At 41.9% G+C, this 21,586-nt stretch overlaps 1 protein-coding gene across 1 annotated transcript; it reads left to right on the top strand.

Annotated features, from left to right (window-relative positions):
• Positions 1-582: 582 nt before the first annotated feature.
• On the top strand, positions 583-20,773 carry LOC129830044 (uncharacterized). The gene is made up of 15 exons (XM_055892213.1): positions 583-949; positions 8,215-8,363; positions 10,221-10,263; positions 10,348-10,443; positions 10,645-10,757; positions 10,890-10,965; positions 13,224-13,411; positions 13,539-13,591; positions 13,700-13,791; positions 13,907-14,657; positions 16,142-16,250; positions 18,858-18,916; positions 19,014-19,137; positions 19,294-19,395; positions 19,709-20,773. Exons 2-14 carry the CDS (start codon positions 8,297-8,299, stop codon positions 19,383-19,385), a joined length of 1,863 nt encoding a protein of 620 aa, XP_055748188.1. The 5' UTR covers positions 583-949; positions 8,215-8,296; the 3' UTR covers positions 19,386-19,395; positions 19,709-20,773.
• Positions 20,774-21,586: the final 813 nt, after the last annotated feature.

Genomic DNA, 21,586 nt, shown 5'->3' with positions numbered 1-21,586 from the left:
GTGATGAGATTCAAACACGCAACCTTTGGGTTGCTAGACATTTGCGTTATACACCTACCCATCCACCCTGACCAACCACCTTCTTTTTGTTTTTGCCTTAAATTACCTTCGGTCTTATGTAAACATACCTAGCATAACATAGTGTATCATAATCATTTGTGTATCCCGGATTTACTTTTACTATGTTACGTCTAGTCTATGAGACCAGGCTGGATATAGAGGTAGGAGGGCAACATGATAATTGTGTCCACCCCATTTGTAAATATATAAGTAATACCTGTTTTAATTCACTAGCATTTGGAGAAACGCACAATCAGAGAATTGCATGTTCCTATCCAAAAAACACAAAAATATTTTGCACAATTTGACCAAGTGTCTCTTAAAGTCACTCTTACATTTTTAGATTACATAATACGGGTAATCCGCTCAAGTAGAAAAAAGTCATCAAAATCGTTGTTTATTCAGTAGTATTATGTATTCACTATTCTCTATTCACTCAATCATAACTCAATATTTATAGAGCATGATTTATGTATTTTTTATAAGATCTCCTCTCTTAATTCAGAATAGTAGGAGTGAAACATTTAATGCATGGCAATGAGTTTCTCTGTTGTGTGTTTGAGTTTCTCTACTTATTTTTTCTAGGGTTCATAAATCCGGTTGGGCCGGTTTCTTGGGATTTCTGCAGAACCGGAATATCCAGGAAGAACTGGCCCGAGCGTCTGTGTTTGTGTACTCTGGAGGAGGACCGCTCCAACCTGTTCCCAGGGTGGAGATTGGGGGGAGGGGGGAGCGCTCTCCATGCCTCCTTTTCCTCTTGCTTTCTCTCTCTGTTGCTCTATCCTTCTCTGGCACTGATCAACCAACTCTCCAGGGCTAAGGACGAGAGGGATTCTGATTCTGATTGGAGCAGAAGCGACAATCGGGTTGTTGATGGTACTGGGAAGAGGTGAGTGAGCCTGCTTTAAGTGTATGTGGGGAGCAGGGGCATGTAAGGTTTGGGCGGGTTGGCAGGTGGGCAGGTGGCAGAAGTAAGGCTGAGCAGGAGAGTCCATTCATTAGCATACAAATAGTAGATCAAGAATGGTTGAAATCCCAGTGTTAAAGAAATTAGGGTTAAATTGACTCTACTGGGAGTTATCTGAACCCTCAAGAGAATGATACGCTCCCTGAAGTCAGTGTTGATGACTGTAGTTCATTGGGACGGAGTACTTTTAACTACATTAAGAGTAACCAGAGACAGGGAGTTAAATCTACGGGGTTATCCACAGATGTGGGAGGGGCATCATTGTCATATTTCCCATCATCCTCTTTTGCAGGTTGAGTTTAAAATGTTTTGTTTCAATATCTGTGTTTTTGCATGTACAGTACACTCATTTTATGCTACTGAAATTTTTCTAAACTAATCCAATCTATAAGTAGGTGGATTCATAGCAACCGCTTGCAAGTGCGATAGTTGTTCCAGTTGACATGATGTAGGTAGTCTTCATGTATTGTAAGTTCTTCCCTACACTGACAGGTATTCTAAATGCAAGTTGTGCGTGATGTAGAAGTGCTGGCTATCTTCTTGGAAGTTGGCTTCCAACAGAGATTGGATATCACATTGCAAACCACCATAATGTGACACATTAAGAAATATTCACATAAGGCTTTACACCCTTATAACTCAAAGGAAGTAAACTGAAAGTGAAGTGTACTCTGCTATAGTTGATTGTTCATTTAAAAAAACACATACAAGTATAATTGGCAAGGGAGTTCATTAAAAACTATACTGAAAAGAGTAAATGGCATTTAGAGTTACATTTAATCAACTCTCTGATAGGTGGATACTTACTCCTTTTAGTGTAATTTTGTACTCCAAAAATATGAACAGACTGACCAGAGTAGTTTTAACACAAAAGAGGGGTGGGACCATATAAACCCCAAAATAGTGTTACAATGGACTCCATAGGAGTTAAATTAACTCTTGCAATTTTACTGTGCAGGAAAGAACTGTTTCCTTATGTACCCTCATTGAATTCTCATTAGAAATAGAAAAATATAATATTTAGAGAAAGGATGGGTGAATGAGGAATTATCTATAAGATGACGGAGAGGAAGATGTTCTCCATATTAAATTGCATTATTTACAGGACAAATGGCTAGTAGTGTTTATTCATGGTGAAAATACACTTATCTCTAATTGCATCTTGTATGAAAACACAACGTTTTTTGTGTTCAATTTTTACCCCTTTTTTGGTATTACGATCTTGTCTCAACGATGCAACTCCCCAACGAGCTCGGGAGAGGCGAAGATCGAGTCATGCGTCCTCCGAAACATGACCCACCAAACTGCGCTTCTTAACACCCGCTCACTTAACCCAGAAGCCAGCTGCACCAATGTGTTGGAGGAAACACTGTTCAACTGACGACCGAAGGCAGCCTGCAGGCACCCGGCTCGCCACAAGGAGTCGCTAGAGCGCAGTGAGCCAAGTAAAGCCCCCCAGGCCAAACCCTCCCGACGCTGGGCCAATTGTGCAGCGCTCTATGGGACTCCCGGTCACGGCCGGTAATGATACAGCCTGGGATCAAACAACAGACTGTGGTGACACCGCAATACTGTGATGCGGAGCCTTAGACCGCTGCGCCACTCGGGAGGCCACATAATATGTTTTTAAATGAACAAAACACAGTGTAGGGAAGTGGGCCGGGTTCACATTGAATTTGTCAGATGATGGAATAATGGTTTGTGGATTGACAGTGAGCTAGTGATCCATGTGTTGATTGGGACAGAGTAGGCAGAGCATGAAGGCAGAGCATGAAGGCAACATACACTGGATGTGTGCAGTGAAAGGTATTGTTTTACAGGGTCAGCCATAGTAGAATGGCGCCCCTGGAGCAAATTAGGGTTAATTGCCTTGCTCAAGGGCACATCGAGCTTTCACTTACTGGCCCAACTGCTAGGCTACCTGCCACCTCACAGTAGCCTGTGGACTTTCTCAGAGCACAAATAATAACATTTTGTGAACATAACCTATTGTTGTGACTATGTCTGTTTCCCAACACTGTGTTGTACAGGATTGCACGATTAAAGGGGCAATCCGGGATCGGTTCATACATTTTTGGACTGGTTAAAACTTGGTTAACTATAATTTTTATGTTATGGATGATCAGTCCTTGCATCCATTGTCTGTTGATCAATATGAGTGATTACATTTCTCTATCTCCATCCCCAGCTGTTACCAATACAAATGGGGGGTTACCGTTTTCTTGTTTTTAAATTCCTGAAATGCGCCTTTAGTGGTAGGTACTACAGGTGCACGGGTCAGCTGTTTGTATACCTACCCACAATTGCTAATAACCCATTGGCAACCGCCCGACTATATGTGATAAAGTGAAAATCTGAGGCCCACGCCCGACCACTAACCCTCAAAAATAGAAAATGCGCTGTTTGACAGGGGTTGCAGGATCTTTTTTGTTGCCTGATTTAGATATGTTTCTGCTTATAATTCCCGACATTTTGGTAGGCTATTTGTTAGTCAACTTGTCTATAATTAGAGACATGCAGCTTCTGGTCTGTCATTATATGATGCCCTAGAAGACTTAACAATCCCCTGGTCAACAGAATAATGTAATAGATCGCCCTGGTCAACAGAATAATGTAATAGATCGCCCTGGTCAACAGAATAATGTAATAGATCGCCCTGGTCAACAGAATAATGTAATAGATCGCCCTGGTCAACAGAATAATGTAATAGATCGCCCTGGTTAACAGAATAATGTAATAGATCGCCCTGGTCAACAGAATAATGTAATAGATCGCCCTGGTCAACAGAATAATGTAATAGATCGCCCTGGTCAACAGAATAATGTAATAGATCGCCCTGGTCAACAGAATAATGTAATAGATCACCCTCGTTAACAGAATAATGTAATAGATCGCCCTGGTCAACAGAATAATGTAATAGATCGCCCTGGTCAACAGAATAATGTAATAGATCGCCCTGGTCAACAGAATAATGTAATAGATCGCCCTGGTCAACAGAATAATGTGATAGATCGCCCTGGTCAACAGAATAATGTAATAGATCGCCCTGGTCAACAGAATAATGTAATAGATCGCCCTGGTCAACAGAATAATGTAATTGATCGACAGAATTAATGCATCTGTAAGGTTTCTCTGTCATCTTTCGCAGAGCAAAGACTTTTAGGGGCTGGGGAGAAAATAGAATAGTGCAACAAAAAAACTGGAAAGATTTTCTGTCAAAATGACAAATGACACCAGTTTGACCGGTTGTAAGGGAAAATAAACCTGTGAAAATTTTCAGAAGATTTCAGTTCAGCTTGGATGCATATTTTAAGCCTATGTGGTTGAAATACTTTTATTATAGAACTACAGTCATGGCCAAAAGTTTTGAGAATGACACAAATATTAATTTTCACAAAGTCTGCTGCCTCAGTGTCTTTAGATATTTTTGTCAGATGTTACTATGGAATACTGAAGTATAATTACAAGCATTTCATAAGAGTCAAAGGCTTTTATTGACAATTACATGAAGTTGATGCAAAGAGTCAATATTTGCGGTGTTGACCCTTCTTTTTCAAGACACATATATGCAATCCGTGCAATCCGCACTGGCATGCTGTCAATTAACTTCTGGGCCACATCCTGACTGATGGCAGCCCATTCTTGCACAATCAACGCTTGGAGTTTGTCAGAATTTGTGGGATTTTGTTTGTCCACCCGCCTCTTGAGGGTTGATCACAAGTTCTCAATGGGATTAAGGTCTGGGGAGTTTCCTGGCCATGGACCCAAAATATCTATGTTTTGTTCCCCGAGGCACTTAGTTATCACTTTTGCCTTATGGCAAGGTGCTCCATCATGCTGGAAAAGGCATTGTTCATCACCAAACTGTTCCTGGATGGTTGGGAGAAGTTGCTCTTGGAGGATGTGTTGGTACCATTCTTTATTCATGGCTGTGTTCTTAGGCAAAATTGTGAGTGAGCCCACTCCCTTGGCTGAGAAGCAACCCCACACATGAATGGTCTCAGGATGCTTTACTGTTGGCATGACACAGGACTGATGGTAGCCCTCACCTTGTCTTCTCCGGACAAGCTTTTTTCCGGATGCCCCAAACAATCATAAAGGGGATTCATCAGAGAAAATGATTTTACCCTAGGCCTCCGCAGTCCAATCCCTGTACCTTTTGCAGAATATCAGTCTGTCCCTGACGTTTTTCCTGGAGAGAAGTGGCTTCTTTGCTGCCCTTCTTGACACCAGGCCATCCTCCAAAAGTCTTCGCCTCACTTTGCGTGCAGATGCACTCACACCTGCCTGCTGCCATTACTGAGCAAGCTCTATACTGGTGGTGCCCCGATTCCGCAGCTGAATCAACTTTAGGAGACGGTCCTGGCGCTTGCTGGACTTTCTTGGACGCCCTGAAGCCTTCTTCACAACAATTGAACGGCTCTCCTTGAAGTTCTTGATGATCTGATAAATGGTTGATTTAGGTGCAATCTTACTGGCAGCAATATCCTTGCCTGTGAAGCCCTTTTTGTGCAAAACAATGATGATGGCACGTGTTTCCTTGCAGGTAACCATGGTTGACAGAGGAAGAACAATGATTCCAAGCACCACCCTCCTTTTGAAGCTTCCAGTCTGTTATTCAATCTTAATCAGCATGACAGAGTGATCTCCAGCCCTGTCCTCGTCAACACTCACACCTGTGTTAACAAGAGAGTCACTGACATGATGTCAGCTGGTCCTTTTGTGGTAGGGCTGAAATGCAGTGGAAATGTTTTTTTGGGGTTCAGTTCATTTGCATGGCAAAGAGGGACTTTGCAATTAATTGCAATTCATCTGATTACTCTTCATAACATTCTGGAGTATATGCAAATTGCCATAATACAAACTGAGGCAGCAGACTTTGTGAAAATGTATATTTGTGTCATTCTCAAAACCTTTGGCCACGACTGCCCATCAAAACAGTTGGCTACAGTTCCCTTGATATGCCATAGGCCTATTTGAAGTCCCGTCTTGTATAGCGCTTCACAATCATCACGTAATCGTCACATAATCATCACAATCATCATACATAACGTAGCTGGCACAACGATCATCCTCTTTTATCACTTCAACAGATATTTTCCTAACAATACTTTTCTGGCCTTCCCTTCTCTTTATTTTCAACTCTCCTTTCGCAGCTTTTCTCTTATTGAATTAAACTTCAACAATGTCCTTTTTGCTCTGTGGTTTGACGTTAGCTTTTTCTGCCCTTTCCCAAAAGCATTATTTGGCGATTGGCTGTGTGGGCTATGTGGCTTGCCTACAGTTAAGCCGAAAAGTTTTGGCTTATGCACTAATACCAGATAGCCTAAAATAATGAGAGAAAAAAACTCAATGTAGCCTATATAAAATGCACAAGAATTATACGTTCATGTTTTTTTTAAGGTATTGTTTCTTTTTATTCAACCAGCCTTTTTTCTTTTTATTCAACCCTTCAGCCACACACTATTTACTGACCTTAAACCGGTCCGCCACGTGGATATAGCTGCGGGGACTGGGGGTTATGAGTCAACCCGTACATCACTAGTAGGTACCATATAGCTGCGGGGACTGGGGGTTGTGAGTCAACCCGTACATCATTAGTAGGTACCATATAGCTGCGGGGACTGGGGGTTATGAGTCAACCCGTACATCACTAGTAGGTACCATATAGCTGAGTCTATATTTCTATTGATATAGAAAATGTAGCCTTGTTACCGCCACCTGCTGTTTGCATGCATGTGTGTGTGTCTATGTGTGAGTGCCATTGTGTCTCATTTCAGTAAATGCATGCTAAATCTTTGATTTTTCAGGCTTCATTCACACTTTGAGACTGCATTTCTTTATGTGTGTCACAGACTCTTGAACCTCGTCGCTGTGTCCTTATACTGTACCCCAACATTCTCTTCTCTAAGTGTCTAGAGCTCTGCAATTCCTACTTTGTTGTGTAAACACCATTATGCAGTGCACAGTTACACAGTAATACAGCTAGTCAGTATCCATTTACAGCAAACAAACAGACATTTACAGATATTTGTATCATTAGATACATGTACTTTTGTATGGGTAAATCAGGCCTATTGTTCTGTGAACTTCCTGAATTATCAATAAGAGCAAATTTACCTTTACTTAGATCAAATAAGCGGTTTTAGTCAAAATCCTAATATAGTTGTGTGTAATATACTGTGTTTTTAATGTTCTTGTAGATACAGTGTTGTATAAGTGTGTATGTTACCGTTGAACTGAGAGCTTGTGACGTGCAGTAAAGAAGCCATGAAAGCCAGCCAGCAGTGGAAGACAGGCAGGTCTTCTCTTGCTTCGCTGCAACGTTTGGGACAGTTAGTCAACGTATCCCAACATGCCGAGAGAACGGCTCTGATCGAAATTCAAAATAGTGTTTTCGAATGTGTAGACACACCCAAACATCTCATTTTAGTACTGAGATTCTTGGTCATATGGGTGAAAATAAGTACAAAGAAAAAGAAAAAGGGAAGAATGTAGTAGTCATTACAAATGTTTTATATTATAATAATGTGTGTGACTTTAGAGTTGTGCCCACTTCAATATCTCAACAACAACTTCACATGCCCTATGAATGTCCTTGGAATACTACTTCCCTCAGTCATGTTATGCTTCATGGCCCAATTGTGAGGATATCACATGACAGGATTGCATTGTCACCTTACAGCAATATTGAGATTTCACCAAGAATGTTTCATATTCTATGAGTTATATATCGACCTCTAGTCTAGATTCTAGAACATAGGAGAGGGAAGTATACTGCTATCAAGTGCTTCTCTCTCTCTCTCTCTCTCTCTCTCTCTCTCTCTCTCTCTCTCTCTCTCTCTCTCTCTCTCTCTCTCTCTCTCTCTCTCTCTCTCTCTCTCTCTCTCTCTCTCTCTCTATCACACACACACACACACACACACACACACACACACACACACACACACACACACACACACACACACACACACACACACACACACACACACACATAAACACACACAAATTGAGGCCTTGGGCGCAGTTCTCGGAAAACGTTATAGTTTCTCATATCTCTGTACAAGTTTACCCTCATGTTTGTGCAGGGCACGGCCATAAGGGCTGCTGTGCAGAATGCACCCTAGCATGCTCTTCTGTAGATCTGAATGTACAGTTAACTATTTTGGTTGGAATATCTTCCCCAGTTGATGGCATTGCTGTAGTGGATGACAGCTGAGCGATAGAGGGGCTCTGTGTCCAGGTCAGCTGTGACAGCCTAGTATTACCATGGCACTGGAGGGTTTCAACAAGCTCTTCCACAAACTGAGGGAGGCCCATGAGAGAGAAGTCAAAGGTGAGTGAGCTATCCTCCAGCAGTATCAGTGTCACTGATACTCTGAGACGTGAGTCAAAACAAAAGAGGGAATGGACTAACAACTTTATTATGTCTTTGTAAGAGCAAATAATGTCTTTGTAATACTGGAAGCTGAGTGTCTGTAATGTGTAGCCCTTAATTATACAAGTATAGCCATGTGGTTCTCGGGAAATCACGCGAAGATTTCCCCGTGATTAGATTTTTTTCATTTTTTCCTGTGAAATTTTCACAAGTAAGATGTGTTTCTTTGACACGTGAAGTTTCACATGTACATTTTTCACCTGAAAAACAAACAAACACACATTTATTTGTCACCACTTCCAGCAATATCTGGTCTCCCATCCAGGACCGAACCTGCTTAGGCAAATCAGCAATGGGATGAAGGGTGGTGGTATGTTTCTATGTTGCTAGAATGAATGAGCCAAAACTTACAACTGGAAAAAAATCAATACTTTTGGGTTTATGTTTTGCTTTCAATATCATTATTTTTGTTTGCAATACTAAGAATGTTGATCTCGACATCAGAAGTGTTGTTTGCTATTTACAGTGTTGGGGAAGCCACTCTGAAAATATGGTTTACCATTCTATTATTTCACACTGGAAAAGGTTAAACTACACTAAAGTTACATCCAAAGTACTTAGTGAAAAATGATCATATCTAAATATGAAATGTCACACACTACACATTGCAAGAATAGATGACTCTGGAGGCAGATGTTAACAGGATGTGTTATTTAGCCTATTGAACACAACTATGTTTCAAGTGAGAATTAGGCAGGTCTGATGCCGTCTTCACCCATGTTTTAGTTTATTTTAGCAAAGAAAAGTAGTGTATAGTTCCAGTAGTTAGCTACACCACTACATGACAATTGTTTTTAATTAACTAACGAAAATACTACCAAGCTACTGCAGAATTTTGTTAAATTACTAGTTGATCTACGACTCCCCAACACTGGATATTAATGGCACAAAAGTAACTCACTCACTTGAGGATTGCACAATATAATAACACTATGACTATATTAAAGGTGTTTAAAGTGTCAATCCTTAATTGAAACATTAACAAAGTGCCCTCCCCGCCTCAGTTTCGGTAAAAAGCAATGGGGCTGAAAAACAGTATAAGTTCACGTCCGTCCCCTCGCCCATACCCTGGCGCGAACCAGGGACCCTCTGCACATATCAACAACAGTCACCCACGAAGCATCGTTACCCATCGCTCTACAAACGCAACAACTCAAATCCATAGACTACAATTAACGGACTGACAATCCATGATATCAAAATGATTGTTTAACAATGTTTTTAGGCTATACAGTGTTTGTTTACATTTACATCATTTTCAAAAATTCGGAATATATGTGGAGTTTTTTTACATGTGAAACTTTCAATTAGATTTTCACTTTGATGTCTGGAATTGCAAGTTCACTTGAACATTTTTCACATATGAAACTGCAAATTAGATTTTTACATGTGATTGTTTTTTGCATGTGAACGTGCAATTCCACATGTGAGGTGAAAGACATGTAATTCTCCTCACGTGAAAAGGTGGTGTAAACATGTGAACACTAAATTGAATACATGTTAAAAATGTGGTTCCACAAGTAAAATTGAATCTCAACATGTGAAAACAGCTATTTGACATGTTTCTCTCTCTCTCTCTCTCTCGCTCTCGCTCTCGCTCTCTCTCTCTCTCTCTCTCTCTCTCTCTCTCGCTCTCGCTCTCGCTCTCGCTCTCTCTCTCTCTCTCGCTCTCGCTCTCTCTCTCTCTCTCGCTCGCTCTCGCTCTCTCTCTCGCTCTCTCTCTCTCTCGCTCTCTCTCTCTCTCTCACCCTCTAGGATGGCTAGAGAAATTTCAGGAGCTGAACAATAGAAACAGCTGGTGAGTAAAGCACTTTATTAGAGGTGATATGTTGATATATGGGAGGTGTAGTGATGGCAGATCTTGGTGTGTTACTCTGAGTAGTGAAACAAAGCAAATGGAAGAGCTGTTTAACAAGAACCAACAGCTGAAAGAGCACCAGCGGTTACTTACAGAAAACATCAAACAGCTGGAAAATAGGTGGGTCCCTCTGTATGTCTCTGTGTTTTGGTATTCTATATTAGTATTTTTAGCTTAACGTTTTATTTTTCACATGTACAGTGAAATTCTTAACTTGAAACCACGAGAAATATAAAAATAGGGTGTGTGTGTGCTATCTTAACACAATTTGTAGCTGAATGTGTGTCAATGTTTGACCCCCTGGTGACCTCTGTGCTGCAGGTTGAGGGCAGGGCTCTGTGACAGGTGTACTGTCACTCAGGACGTGGCCAAGCGGAGGCAGCAGGAGTATGAGACCTCCCAGATCCAGAGCCTCCATCATATTTCCATCCTGGGTAGCTAGCTAACACATCAACACCTCCTTCACATGCATCTCAAGCATTGTGTAAAGATCCAACAATAATGTTTATTTTATAGCTACAGTATAGTACTTAAACATTAGCCATGGACTGTGGGTTATTTTGTAGTAGGAAAGATGAACAAAATGAAAAAGGAGAACCAGAGACTGCAAGAAGAGATCAGTCATCTGAGAGGAGCACAAGAGTGAGTTATATGCACTGAGTGTCCAAAATAATATGAACACCTTCTCTTTCCATGACATAGACTGACCAGGTGAATCAAGGTGAAAGCTGTGATCCTTTATTGATGTCACTTGATAAATCCACTTCAATCAGTGTAGATGAAGAGGAGGAGACGGGTTAAAGAAGGATTTGTAAGCCTTGAGACAGTTGAGACATGGATTGTGTACAGTGCCTTCAGAAAGTATTCATACCCGTTGACTTGTTCCACATTTTGTTGTGTTACAGCCTGAAATCAACAACAACAACAGAAATGCTCACCCATTTACACACAATACCCCATAATAACAAAGTGATAACATGTTTTTAGACATTTTGGAGAATATATTGAAAACGAAATACAGAAATGTGTCATTTACATAAGTATTCACACCCGTACTTGTTAGAATCACCTTTGGCAGCAATTACAGCTGTGAGTCTTTCTGGGTACGTCTCTAAGCGTTATTCACACCTGGATTGTAAAATATTTGCATAATTTTTTTTTAAGTTCTTCAAGCTCTGTCTACTTGGTGGTTGATCATTGCCAGACAGCCATTTTCAAGTCTTGTCATAGATTTTCAAGCTGATTTAAGTCAAAACCTTAACTAAGCCACTCAGGAACATTCCATTTTGTCTTGGTAAACAATTCCAGTTTAGATTTGGTCTTGCGTTTTAGGTTATTGTCCTGCTGAAATGTGAATTTTTCTCCCAGTGTCTATTGGAAAGCAGACTGAAACAGGTTTTCCTCTAGGATTTTGCCTGTGCTTAGCTCCATTCCAGTTCTTTTTGTCCTAAAAAACTGCCTAGTCCTTGTCGATGACAAGCATACGCATAACATGATGCAGCCACCACCATGCTTGAAAATATGAAGAGTGGTACTCAGTGATTTGTGTTGTTGGATTTGCACCAAACATAATGCTCTGTGTTGAGTACATAAAGTACATTTATTAGCATTTTTTTTTGCATTATTTCTTTAGTGCCTTATTGCAAATGGGATGCATGTTTTGGAATATTTGTATTCTGTACAGGCTTCCTTCTTTTCACTCTGTAATTTAGATTAGTATTGTGGAGTAACTACAGTGTTTTTGAGCCATCTTCAGTTTTCTCCTATCACAGGCATTAAACGATGTAATTGTTTTAAAGTCACCATTGGCCTCATGGTGAAATCCCTGAGCGGTTTCCTTCCTCTCCGGCAACTGAGTTAGGAAGGACCCCTGTATCTATGTAGTGACTGGATGTATTGATACACCATCCAAAGTGTAATTAATAACCTCACTATGCTCAAAGGGATATTCAGTGTTTGCTTTTAAATGTTTTACCCATCTACCAATAGGTGCCCTTCTTTGCAAGGCATTGCAAAACCTCACTGGTCTTTGTGATTAAATCTGTGTTTGAATTTCACTGCTTGACTGAGGGACCTTACAGATAATTATGTGTGTGGTACATACATAAAGTAGTCAGAAAATAATCATGTTAAACACTATTATTGCACACAGAGTGAGTCCATGCAACTTATTATGTGACTTATTAAGCACATGTGTACTACTGAACTTATTTAGGCCATAACAAAGGTGTTGAATACTTATTAACTCAAGACATTTCAGCATTTCGTTTTAAATTAATTTGTAAAAAATTCTAAAAACATAATTCCACTTTGACATTATGGAGTAACGTGTGTAGACAAGTGACACAAAATCTCAATTGAATCCATTTATTTTAAAATCATGCTCTAACACAACAACATGTGGAAAAGTTTAAGGGTTGTGAATACTTTCTGAACACACTATATGTGTGCCATTCAGATGGTGAATGGGCAAGATAAAAGATTTAAGTGCCTTTGAACGGGGTATGGTAGTAGGTGCCAGGCGCACCGGTTTGTGTCAAGAGCTGCAATACTTGGGAGTTTTTTTCGCTCAACAGTTTCCCGTTTGTATCAAGAATGGGCCAACACCCAAAGGACATCCAGCCAACTTGACACAACTGTGGGAAGCATTGGAGTCAACATAGGCCAGCATCTCTGTGGAATGCTTTCGACACCTTGTAGAGTCCATGCCTCGAAGAATTGAGGCTGTTCTTAGGGCAAAAGGGGGGTGGAGGTGCAAATCAATATTAGGAAGATTATTTTATCGTTTTGTATACACAGCCAATGTTTTATTACAACTGAGCCTATTGTTGTGTGTAACTTTGTGTGAATACATGTGATTTTGTCTTGTTAGTTGGAGCATAACATTCTTGTCATTTCAGAGGTCAGAGTGGACATTCCTCCTCCCAGGATGCAACCCCGGAGGTCAGGCCGTCTGCTGACATTTCACCTTCTGCTGTGCCACACACCACAGCCATCAGGTCTCTCAGCCAGCCACCAGAGGGCGCCACTGCGGGGCTGTCCATAGTCAATACTGAGATGGGCCACAGACGTTCCTTTGGAGCTGACGGTGAGAGGAAAGAATACACTTCTCATCATGAACTTAAAGTATTTAGAGTCAATTAATGATAACTCATCATTATCACCAGTATAATCATCAGGATTTATTTTCTTTTTTGGTCTTTTTGACAAAATAGAGACACTACTTGAACATAGACATGTGAAGGGATGGAATGGAAAACAATCCTATGTAAGTGATTTTGTTTGTCTTAAAAACAAATCATTAGCTGAATGGATCAATATAGAACAAGTCAAAATGTCCCCTCTCAGCCACCATCTCCCTTCTTAACGCACACAGAAATCCCATAAGCCTCTATCCATGTCCACTCCCATCCCACAAGCATTGAGGCCAGAGCAAAGTACAGCCAGAGGCAACACTGGGGAAAAGAGGTGAGCAAGTGAGGCAATAACAGCAAAAGATAGAGAAAAGAGAAGCACGTTTACCTTATAACCTTTTCCTCTCTTCCCTCTCTTTCTCCTCTTCCCCATCCTTCCCTTCTTTTAGAGTCCATAGTGTGGAAACAATTGGCCAGCAGCGCTACCCTGTCGCTCCCTACATTCCCCCCCACCTGTTTGTCTTGAAGAACAACCCTCTCCCTTCTTCCTCCTCTTTATCCTCCTCCTCTCTACTTGGAGATGAGAAGCAAAAATGTGACCTGGTCCATGCCCCGGTCCCCTACCGTCCGTTTCCTATCAAGAGTGCCCATCTCTCTGTCCCCTGGCCCCTGCCCGAGCACTCTGACTGGGGCATCCTGGCCACCTCTGTTGGCGATGGCCTGGTGGTCCACCCCAACCCTAACTCCAACTTCCAGACCTTCCACCAGCAGAGCAGCAGCAACACCCAGAGCAGGGGGCAGAGCACTGGGCAGGCCTGGCCCAAGCCTGGGAAGAGCTCAGCCGCACGGGTCCAGGACCAGGACAGGCAGGGGGTGCAGCACCCATGTCGGGATGTGGTGGTGCAGCCAGAGAGGGTGTTTGGGGAGGGACTGAAAGGGGCTGACTCTCCTCTGGACCTGTCTGGTCCTGGGAGGTTCAAAAGCAGTAAGTCACCACAGGACAGCAAGCCCAGCCCCACACTGCAGGATGTGTACATAGAGGGAGAGCCATCTAACAGGGCCACGAGGACAGACTCCTCCCCACAGATCCAGGACAGTCCTCCCTCTTCCTCTTCTTTTCCACCTGCTCCTCCCTCATCCTCCTCTTCTACACCTCTCTCCAGCCAACAGAGGCAAAGCCCCAGTGATCACAACCTCAAGGTACTTTACGGAAGCAATCCTCTCAATGAACGCATGAAATAGACAAGCCAACACACACCAGTGGTTTTTTTCATGACCATGGCATTATTTCTATCTATTACAGCATGTTGTATGACTGTCATTCACACTCCATTCACCCATTTCAATGTAACATTGATAGGTTTAGGCTACTACAGGATACTTGAATTTACCCTATACCCATCATGAGGTTGCTACAACCTAGCCTATGAATGAAAGTTTACAACGTAGGTGCACACAGGTCGAGAGAATTTTTGAGATAACAGACAGTGACACATGGACAGACAGTGACACATTCAATACCGCCTTGCACACTCTTGCCTACATCTAGCTTATTTAGGGTGTAATCATTAGTCCAACAGTTGCAAACGCAAGTTTATATTGGACAAATGCAGGTATTTTTATCCCCGTTTCGTTTGCTTCCGTTTAAGAAACGTTTTTCAACAGAATCGGCGGAATGAATACATCCCTGATCACACATAAACACAGTTCACTTTCATAGCAGCCACATTGTATTCCTTCTCGCCTCTATGCGCTCTCCTCCTCTCACCTTTTCCCTTTGTTTGTGGACTTCAATGAACAACACATCAGATGTATGTCACCAGAAAAAAAACTTTCCAAGCCAAATCATGCCATAACCGCTACACACAGCCTACATCGTTGTCCCCATATTAGCTAAAGTAACGTCCTAGTTAACATAGCAAATAGAACTAATGTGTTAGTAAACCCGCTACAATCATGCAGTAACGTTACAGTGTATATAAGCAGTAAGCAGTTACACCGGCTAACCCCGGTGGAAATAAATTATTAAACCAAAAGCTTAACTTGACTGGAAAGTCATAGCCAGCTAGCTAACATAGCATCCCTCTGTTTGAGCCGGGTGTTTGAGTAACTAAACTAGCCAGCTGCATTTGCTAGCTAAGTAAGTGAAACTGAGTCAATTACGCACCACATTTTATGCACTGCAGTGCTAGCTAGCTGTAGCTTATGCTTTCAGTTCTAGACTAATTCTCTGATCCTTTGATTGGGTGGACAACATGTCAGTTCATGCTGCATGAACTCTGATAGGTTGGAGGATGTCTTCCAGAAGTTGTAATAATTACTATGTAAGTCTATGGAAGGGGATGAGAAGCATGAGCCTTCTAGGATTTGTGCTGAATTCAATGCACCAAAAGGAGGATGGAAGCTAGCTGTCCTCCGGCTACACCATGGTGCTACCCTACAGAGTGCTGTTGATGCTACAGTGTAACAGTGTGTTTTAATAAATTATTTGGTGATGTGTGAATAGTTAGTATAGTATAGTTAGTATAGTTTTATCTAAAAAGGATGACTTTTTCAATATTTTACCATTTACATTTTTTTGAAATTCACTGAGGAGGATGGTCCTCCCCTTCCTCCTCTGAGGACCCCCTACTGACACACACGTGTGTGATTTAGTAATGTGATATGTCTAACCCCATCCACAGGAGGGCGGGCAATCAGAGATGGAGGAAGCTGACGGGAAAGCAGATAAAAGAACAGGAAAGGACTCTGAGGACAGGAAAGACCCTGTTCTGACCATCTCAATGCGTCCAGGTACAGAACACTGCGACAAGGCTGAATGTGTATTTGTAGAAGTACAAGTACATATAATAATAATAATACATTTTATTTGCACCTTTCAAGATACACAAGGAAATAATAAAATAGCATGGCTCCCAAAAAAGTTCCTATTTTGTCCTCACTTGCTTCTGTAATCTTCTGCAATCAAGGGGGAGGCCGATGACATCAGACTGCACCATCAGACCAACTCCTTGAATTGTCAAACCCTTGAATTTCTAAAAAACACTATTAACACTGTTGAAATTAAATCGTCTGACCTTCTTTTTCTTTTCTCTGCCTCATTCTGGAACCACCTCATTGCCACAACTTAATTTCAAGGAAAGTCACGCTTGCAATCATATCATGTAAAACAACGTGTGGGAACTCAGGTTGGAAAAGTCCATTATTATGAACCAGTCCGTGGGTGGAATAGTCCATTATTATGAACTAGTCAGGGTGGAATAGTCCATTATTATGAACTAGTCAGGGTGGAATAGTCCATTATTATGAACTAGTCAGGGTGGAATAGTCCATTATTATGAACCAGTCAGGGTGGAATAGTCCATTATTATGAACCAGTCCGTGGGTGATTAATGATACTTGTTTCTACTATTATGAGATTATAAGAATATTGATATGAGGACCTCGAGCGGCTCATGGGGGGGGGGTGGGGGAGGGGGGCTCAAAAGGAGAAATTATTTAATGATGTAAGGCCTGAGGCAATTGCCACGTCTGCCCAGTCTGCCCCTGGGTGCAGGTGAGGAATCTCTCGGCTGAGTTCTGGATGTAGTGAAGTTTTTTGAGGGAGCTGGTATGGAGTCCATACAGGAGAGCATTGCAACAGTCCAGGTGTGAGGTAAAATAGGCATGTACAGATGTAAGATCTTAATTCGAGCCAGTTTGCTACGGCAGGGCAATAATCCTGCAGCAACAGGAAGTGTGAATTATTATGTGGATTATAATTAATGGCTCTTTCTGTAGGGGTTGTTACATTTCTTGTAAGGGAAAATCAAACCTGACATTTCGGAGTGGAAATTACATAATGCAAAAGCATTTTAAAACCTCAATTACACTAAAAGTTATCCTACAACAGGGTGATCAAATTAACATACTACACCTGTATAATGGTTTCAGCAATTGAGTTTCCAAGGGAGGGGAGGAGTCTGGCAATGTTCTTGAGATGGTGGAAGGCAGATTTTGTGAGTTTTTAATGTGGGCATCAAAGGAGGGTGAAGAATCGAGAATGACCCCCAGATTCTTCACCTAGGAGGCAGGACGGATAGAGCAGATGTCGATGTTAAGCTCGAACTCCTCCACCTTCTTCAGGAGAAATCTGGGGTCCACCAACATGGCATCTGTCTTATCGCTGTTGAGCTTCAGGAAGTTTGAACTCATCCATGATTTTATTTCTTGAGTGATGATGGGGGAGGTCAGAGGTGGGTTTGGAGTGAACATAGATTTGCATGTCATCAGCGTAACAGTGGGATTGCAGACCGTATTGATGGATGATTTGGCCGAGGGGTAGGATGTACATGATGAAAAGGAGAGGCCCTAGGTCTGAGCCTTGGGGGACTCCCTGGCGGACAGCATAATGGGCGGATTTGAAGTGTCCCAGGGTCACTAACTGCTGCCTGTCCAACAGGTAGGACCTGAACTAGGCTAGAGCTGTTCCGATAATTACCCGAGGCCTCTCCATTCTTTCAAGGAGGATGGAATGGAAAACTGTGTCAAAGGCAGCCGATAAGTTCAGTAGGGTGAGGAGGTTTAGATTGCTAGAGTCAGCCAGAGTAATCTACTAGTAGATTCCATGCTGTGATTGGCCCTAAACCCTGATTGAAGAGGCTCAAAGAGGTTATTGGAAGCCATGTGCTAATGGAGTTGGGAAGGTACATTGGCCATGAAGGGAATGTTGGATATTAGCTTGTAGTTGTTGAGGTTAGCTGGGTCAAGTCCTTGTTTTTTCACAATGGGTGGGACAGCAGCCAGTTTGAGATCAGGAGGAACAGTGTCAAAACAGAAGGACACGTTAACAACCGTGAGGGGAGAGATTGCAGGAAGACATGTCTTGACTAGGGAAGTGGGCATAGGATCAAGTGAGCAGGTTGAAGCTTTGGATTTGCTGACTAGACCAGAGATGAACTCAACATCAAGAGGGGAGAAGGCGGAGAGGGAGGAAATAGTTGCTGAGTCGAGGCTATGGAGGGAGCTCACTCAGTGGACTTTGTTTGAGCTGTATCTATTTTAGTGTCTATTTTGTTTTGGAAGATGTCCAGCTACTGATGACAGAGGTCAGCTGAAGCATTGAGGGGGGAGTCATTCTGTGGCTGTAGTAGTGTAGCTTTTTGATTGTGGAGAAGAAAACTCTCAGGTTATTATGACCTTTACTGATTATGTTTGAGTAGTGGGTAGACTTGGTCTTGTGGAGAGCATCTTTGTAGTTTGAGACACGTTCCTTATATGTATGTACTGTGAGCCCTATTTTCTTATCCAGCCATTCCAGCTGGTGGCCGGCAGCCTTCGTGGTACGTAGTTTGGGTGTGTACCAGGGTGAAGACTGGGAGAAACAATTTTTTTGTTTGATATGTTTCTCTGTAATTACAGTGGTGCTCCTTGAGGCTCTGAATTATGGATTACAGAATAATCTTTACTCCAACGGCAAGGCAAGTGTCTACTCTCCCTATATGTCCACAGTCTGTAAACTGAAACTGATTTGAGGTTATTGACAGTTAGTGTCTTGTCATTGTTTGACATTTACAGTCAGCCCAAGGCACTGCTGCAGGAAGCAACTCAGACGACCTGGAAGTGGAGAGCAGTCTGTCTGGGTCAGAGAGCAGCCAGAGTTCCAAGAGGAAGTGGACTAGGCTGGACACAGACACAGAGGGTAAGGATGGATAGAGAGAGGGAGGAGAAGGGGAAGAGAAGGCGGGAGAGAGAGCGAGAGAGAAAGTGAAAGAGAAATAGATAGAAAGATCACACATGAAGTCAAATGTGTGTCTTGTATCAAGCTGTGGGTTTCTTTTCTCTTGTTCTCCTCTAGTTCCTCATCAGAAGGAAAAGAGGATCAACCTTGTCAGTACAGTAACTGGGCAAGAGCCCACAGAAGTGACACAGATGACCGGTCAAGGATAAAATCACACAGGTCTGTAGCTCACACGCACTATACTGTGCTTACTGAATGTCTGAGAAGTTGCCAGAATGTCACAACGAGATGCAAACACATAATTGTCAGTTGAATGTGTTATTTTCACAGGAAATGTCCCTCACCTAAGAATAGAGTAAAAGAGAGGGTGGGGGTAGTGAGACAAACTGTGCATCAAAATATTGTCTTCATATAAACCCCTTGGCCTGTAGCTCTGTGTTGCTGAAACACGGGTTGAATGACATGTATTAAGAGAGTAAAAGAAGAACTACACTTAGACCTCAACCTCTTTTTGTTGTTCCTCTTCCCTCAGTCATGTGACGTTCGATGTAAAAAAGGATCAAGGCATTGTGGTCCCCAGGAGGACCTCTATCGGCTGTATTCCACCCTCCTCATCCGCCCTCAGTGCAATGAAGATGTCTGCCTCGCTGGAACTGGAGCAGAGGGACAGACAGTGTCAAAGACTTGAACAGAACTTCTTCCATCTGACTGTTGTCCTTTCAGTAGAGGGTTCTTGCTAGTGGGCGTTATGCATTTCAATGGAATAACCTTGATAATGACAAGCTAGATAATAACCTTGTGATTAATATTCAATTATCCTCCAACTGATAAAGAATGTATTTCACGCTGACTTCCCAGCATTGCTGTTGTCTCAGAAGGCCAAACAGGGGCAGTTGACACTGTACTAGAGCACCTACTTTATCTCTCGCTCTCTCTCTCTGTAACACCTATCTCTACTTCTCTCTCACACTGATCTTGTTCTCTCATACATATTCATACATTTCTACTTCGTGGCAGAACTGTCAACTCCGCCTGGCTATTTTTGTCACAAATTGTTCTTCACCACGTCCCCAAATGTTCTTCTTCCTCTTTTTGTTTTTCAGAAAGCACATATCTTGCAAGTCTTAACTTTCCACTTGCAGCTGCCAAAAAAGTATGTGTTAATGTGGTGGGGTGATGTGGGGGGTAAGAGTGTGGAGGGGAGGACAACACGACTGTTCTGAAGCCATTATGGACTCTCGTTGATCTCTGCTTTTTCACTAATCTCATTAGAGTCCACGATGTTCATTGTCAGTAGGCAACTATGTGAACTTAGTGCACTCAGCGTTGGAGAAAGCTCTGGGAGACACTGCTCTACCATGTTAATGTTAACGCCGCATAAAAATTTGTTCTCAATATGTGACATTGGGATATTATACACTTATGCTATGGTTCAACTTTGTTTTTCCAATGAAGGTAAATAACCTTCAAACTCTTAGAGACACTGTTGTGTACTAGCTATAAAATCAATATTGAATCTGTAATAAAAAAAAGCAGTCTGAATATGCAGTATACCTTAACAATGTGATGAAAAATAAAACATTATTATTTTATAAAACTGTCTGGAAACATGTCTTTGGTCCAGGATGTTATGCAAAGTGACCATGTTGTCATGACCAGACCAACAGTGTGGAAATCCCTCCTATGATGCTGTGATCATCCGGGAAGCCGACACCCCAACCCAGTCACAGGAAGTCAACACCACAGTGAACACAGACATGTGGGCTTTCTGGCTTTTCCATCACCAGGTCTTTTTCAAATCAATGTATGATAGTTTCATATGGTGGAAATATTTCAAATTTTCTAACATGTTAGATATCTGTTCAAATTGGACATCTCGCGTCAATCACGTCAAATATAATAAATAGTGTAGGTATTATTGGCACAGTCACAGTAAGATTTGTATACAGACAACAACACACATAATTGCATGAGTCATTTTAAAGCTATCTCTGTATCACATTGGTGAAGTTCCTCATTCGCCTGTCTGGTTTGCATATGGAGGGCCCACGCTGGCAGAATTTTGTCCTGGAAGAAAAGAGTCATTGTGTTAATATCGATCAGACATTACCGAGCTGTTGCAAATCTCTGCATTACCACCCTCATATCCTAGCAGAAATGTTGACGGTGCAAATTGTGTCTGTACAAGAGAGGGGGGGGGGGGTAAAGGAGATAAAGAAGAGGAAAACTTCAGTAGAGAGAAAGAGAGGGAAGAAGAGAGAAACGTTAATGGTACTGTAGGTCTTTGTGGTCTTTGTCAGATTAGTAAGGAATACCTTAAACACTGATGAGATTCATCACCCACGCAGAATCAATCAATCAATCAAATGTATTAATAAAGACCTTTTTACATCAGCAGATGTCAGAAAGG

This window comes from Salvelinus fontinalis, chromosome 31 (assembly GCF_029448725.1).
Source record: "Salvelinus fontinalis isolate EN_2023a chromosome 31, ASM2944872v1, whole genome shotgun sequence".
NCBI classification, from domain to species: Eukaryota; Metazoa; Chordata; class Actinopteri; order Salmoniformes; family Salmonidae; genus Salvelinus; species Salvelinus fontinalis.
This window is presented reverse-complemented; position numbering and strand designations above follow the sequence as displayed.

What these genes read in the sequence shown, in the direction of transcription:
- LOC129830044 (XM_055892213.1), top strand. Translation starts at nt 8,297, where the DNA reads ATGGCACTGGAGGGTTTCAACAAGCTCTTCCACAAACTGAGGGAGGCC. An exon ending in CATCTGAGAGGAGCACAAGA is followed by an intron (nt 10,966 to 13,223) that starts GTGAGTTATATG and finishes TTGTCATTTCAG; the next exon opens with AGGTCAGAGTGGACATTCCT. An exon ending in CCAGTGATCACAACCTCAAG is followed by an intron (nt 14,658 to 16,141) that starts GTACTTTACGGA and finishes CCCCATCCACAG; the next exon opens with GAGGGCGGGCAATCAGAGAT.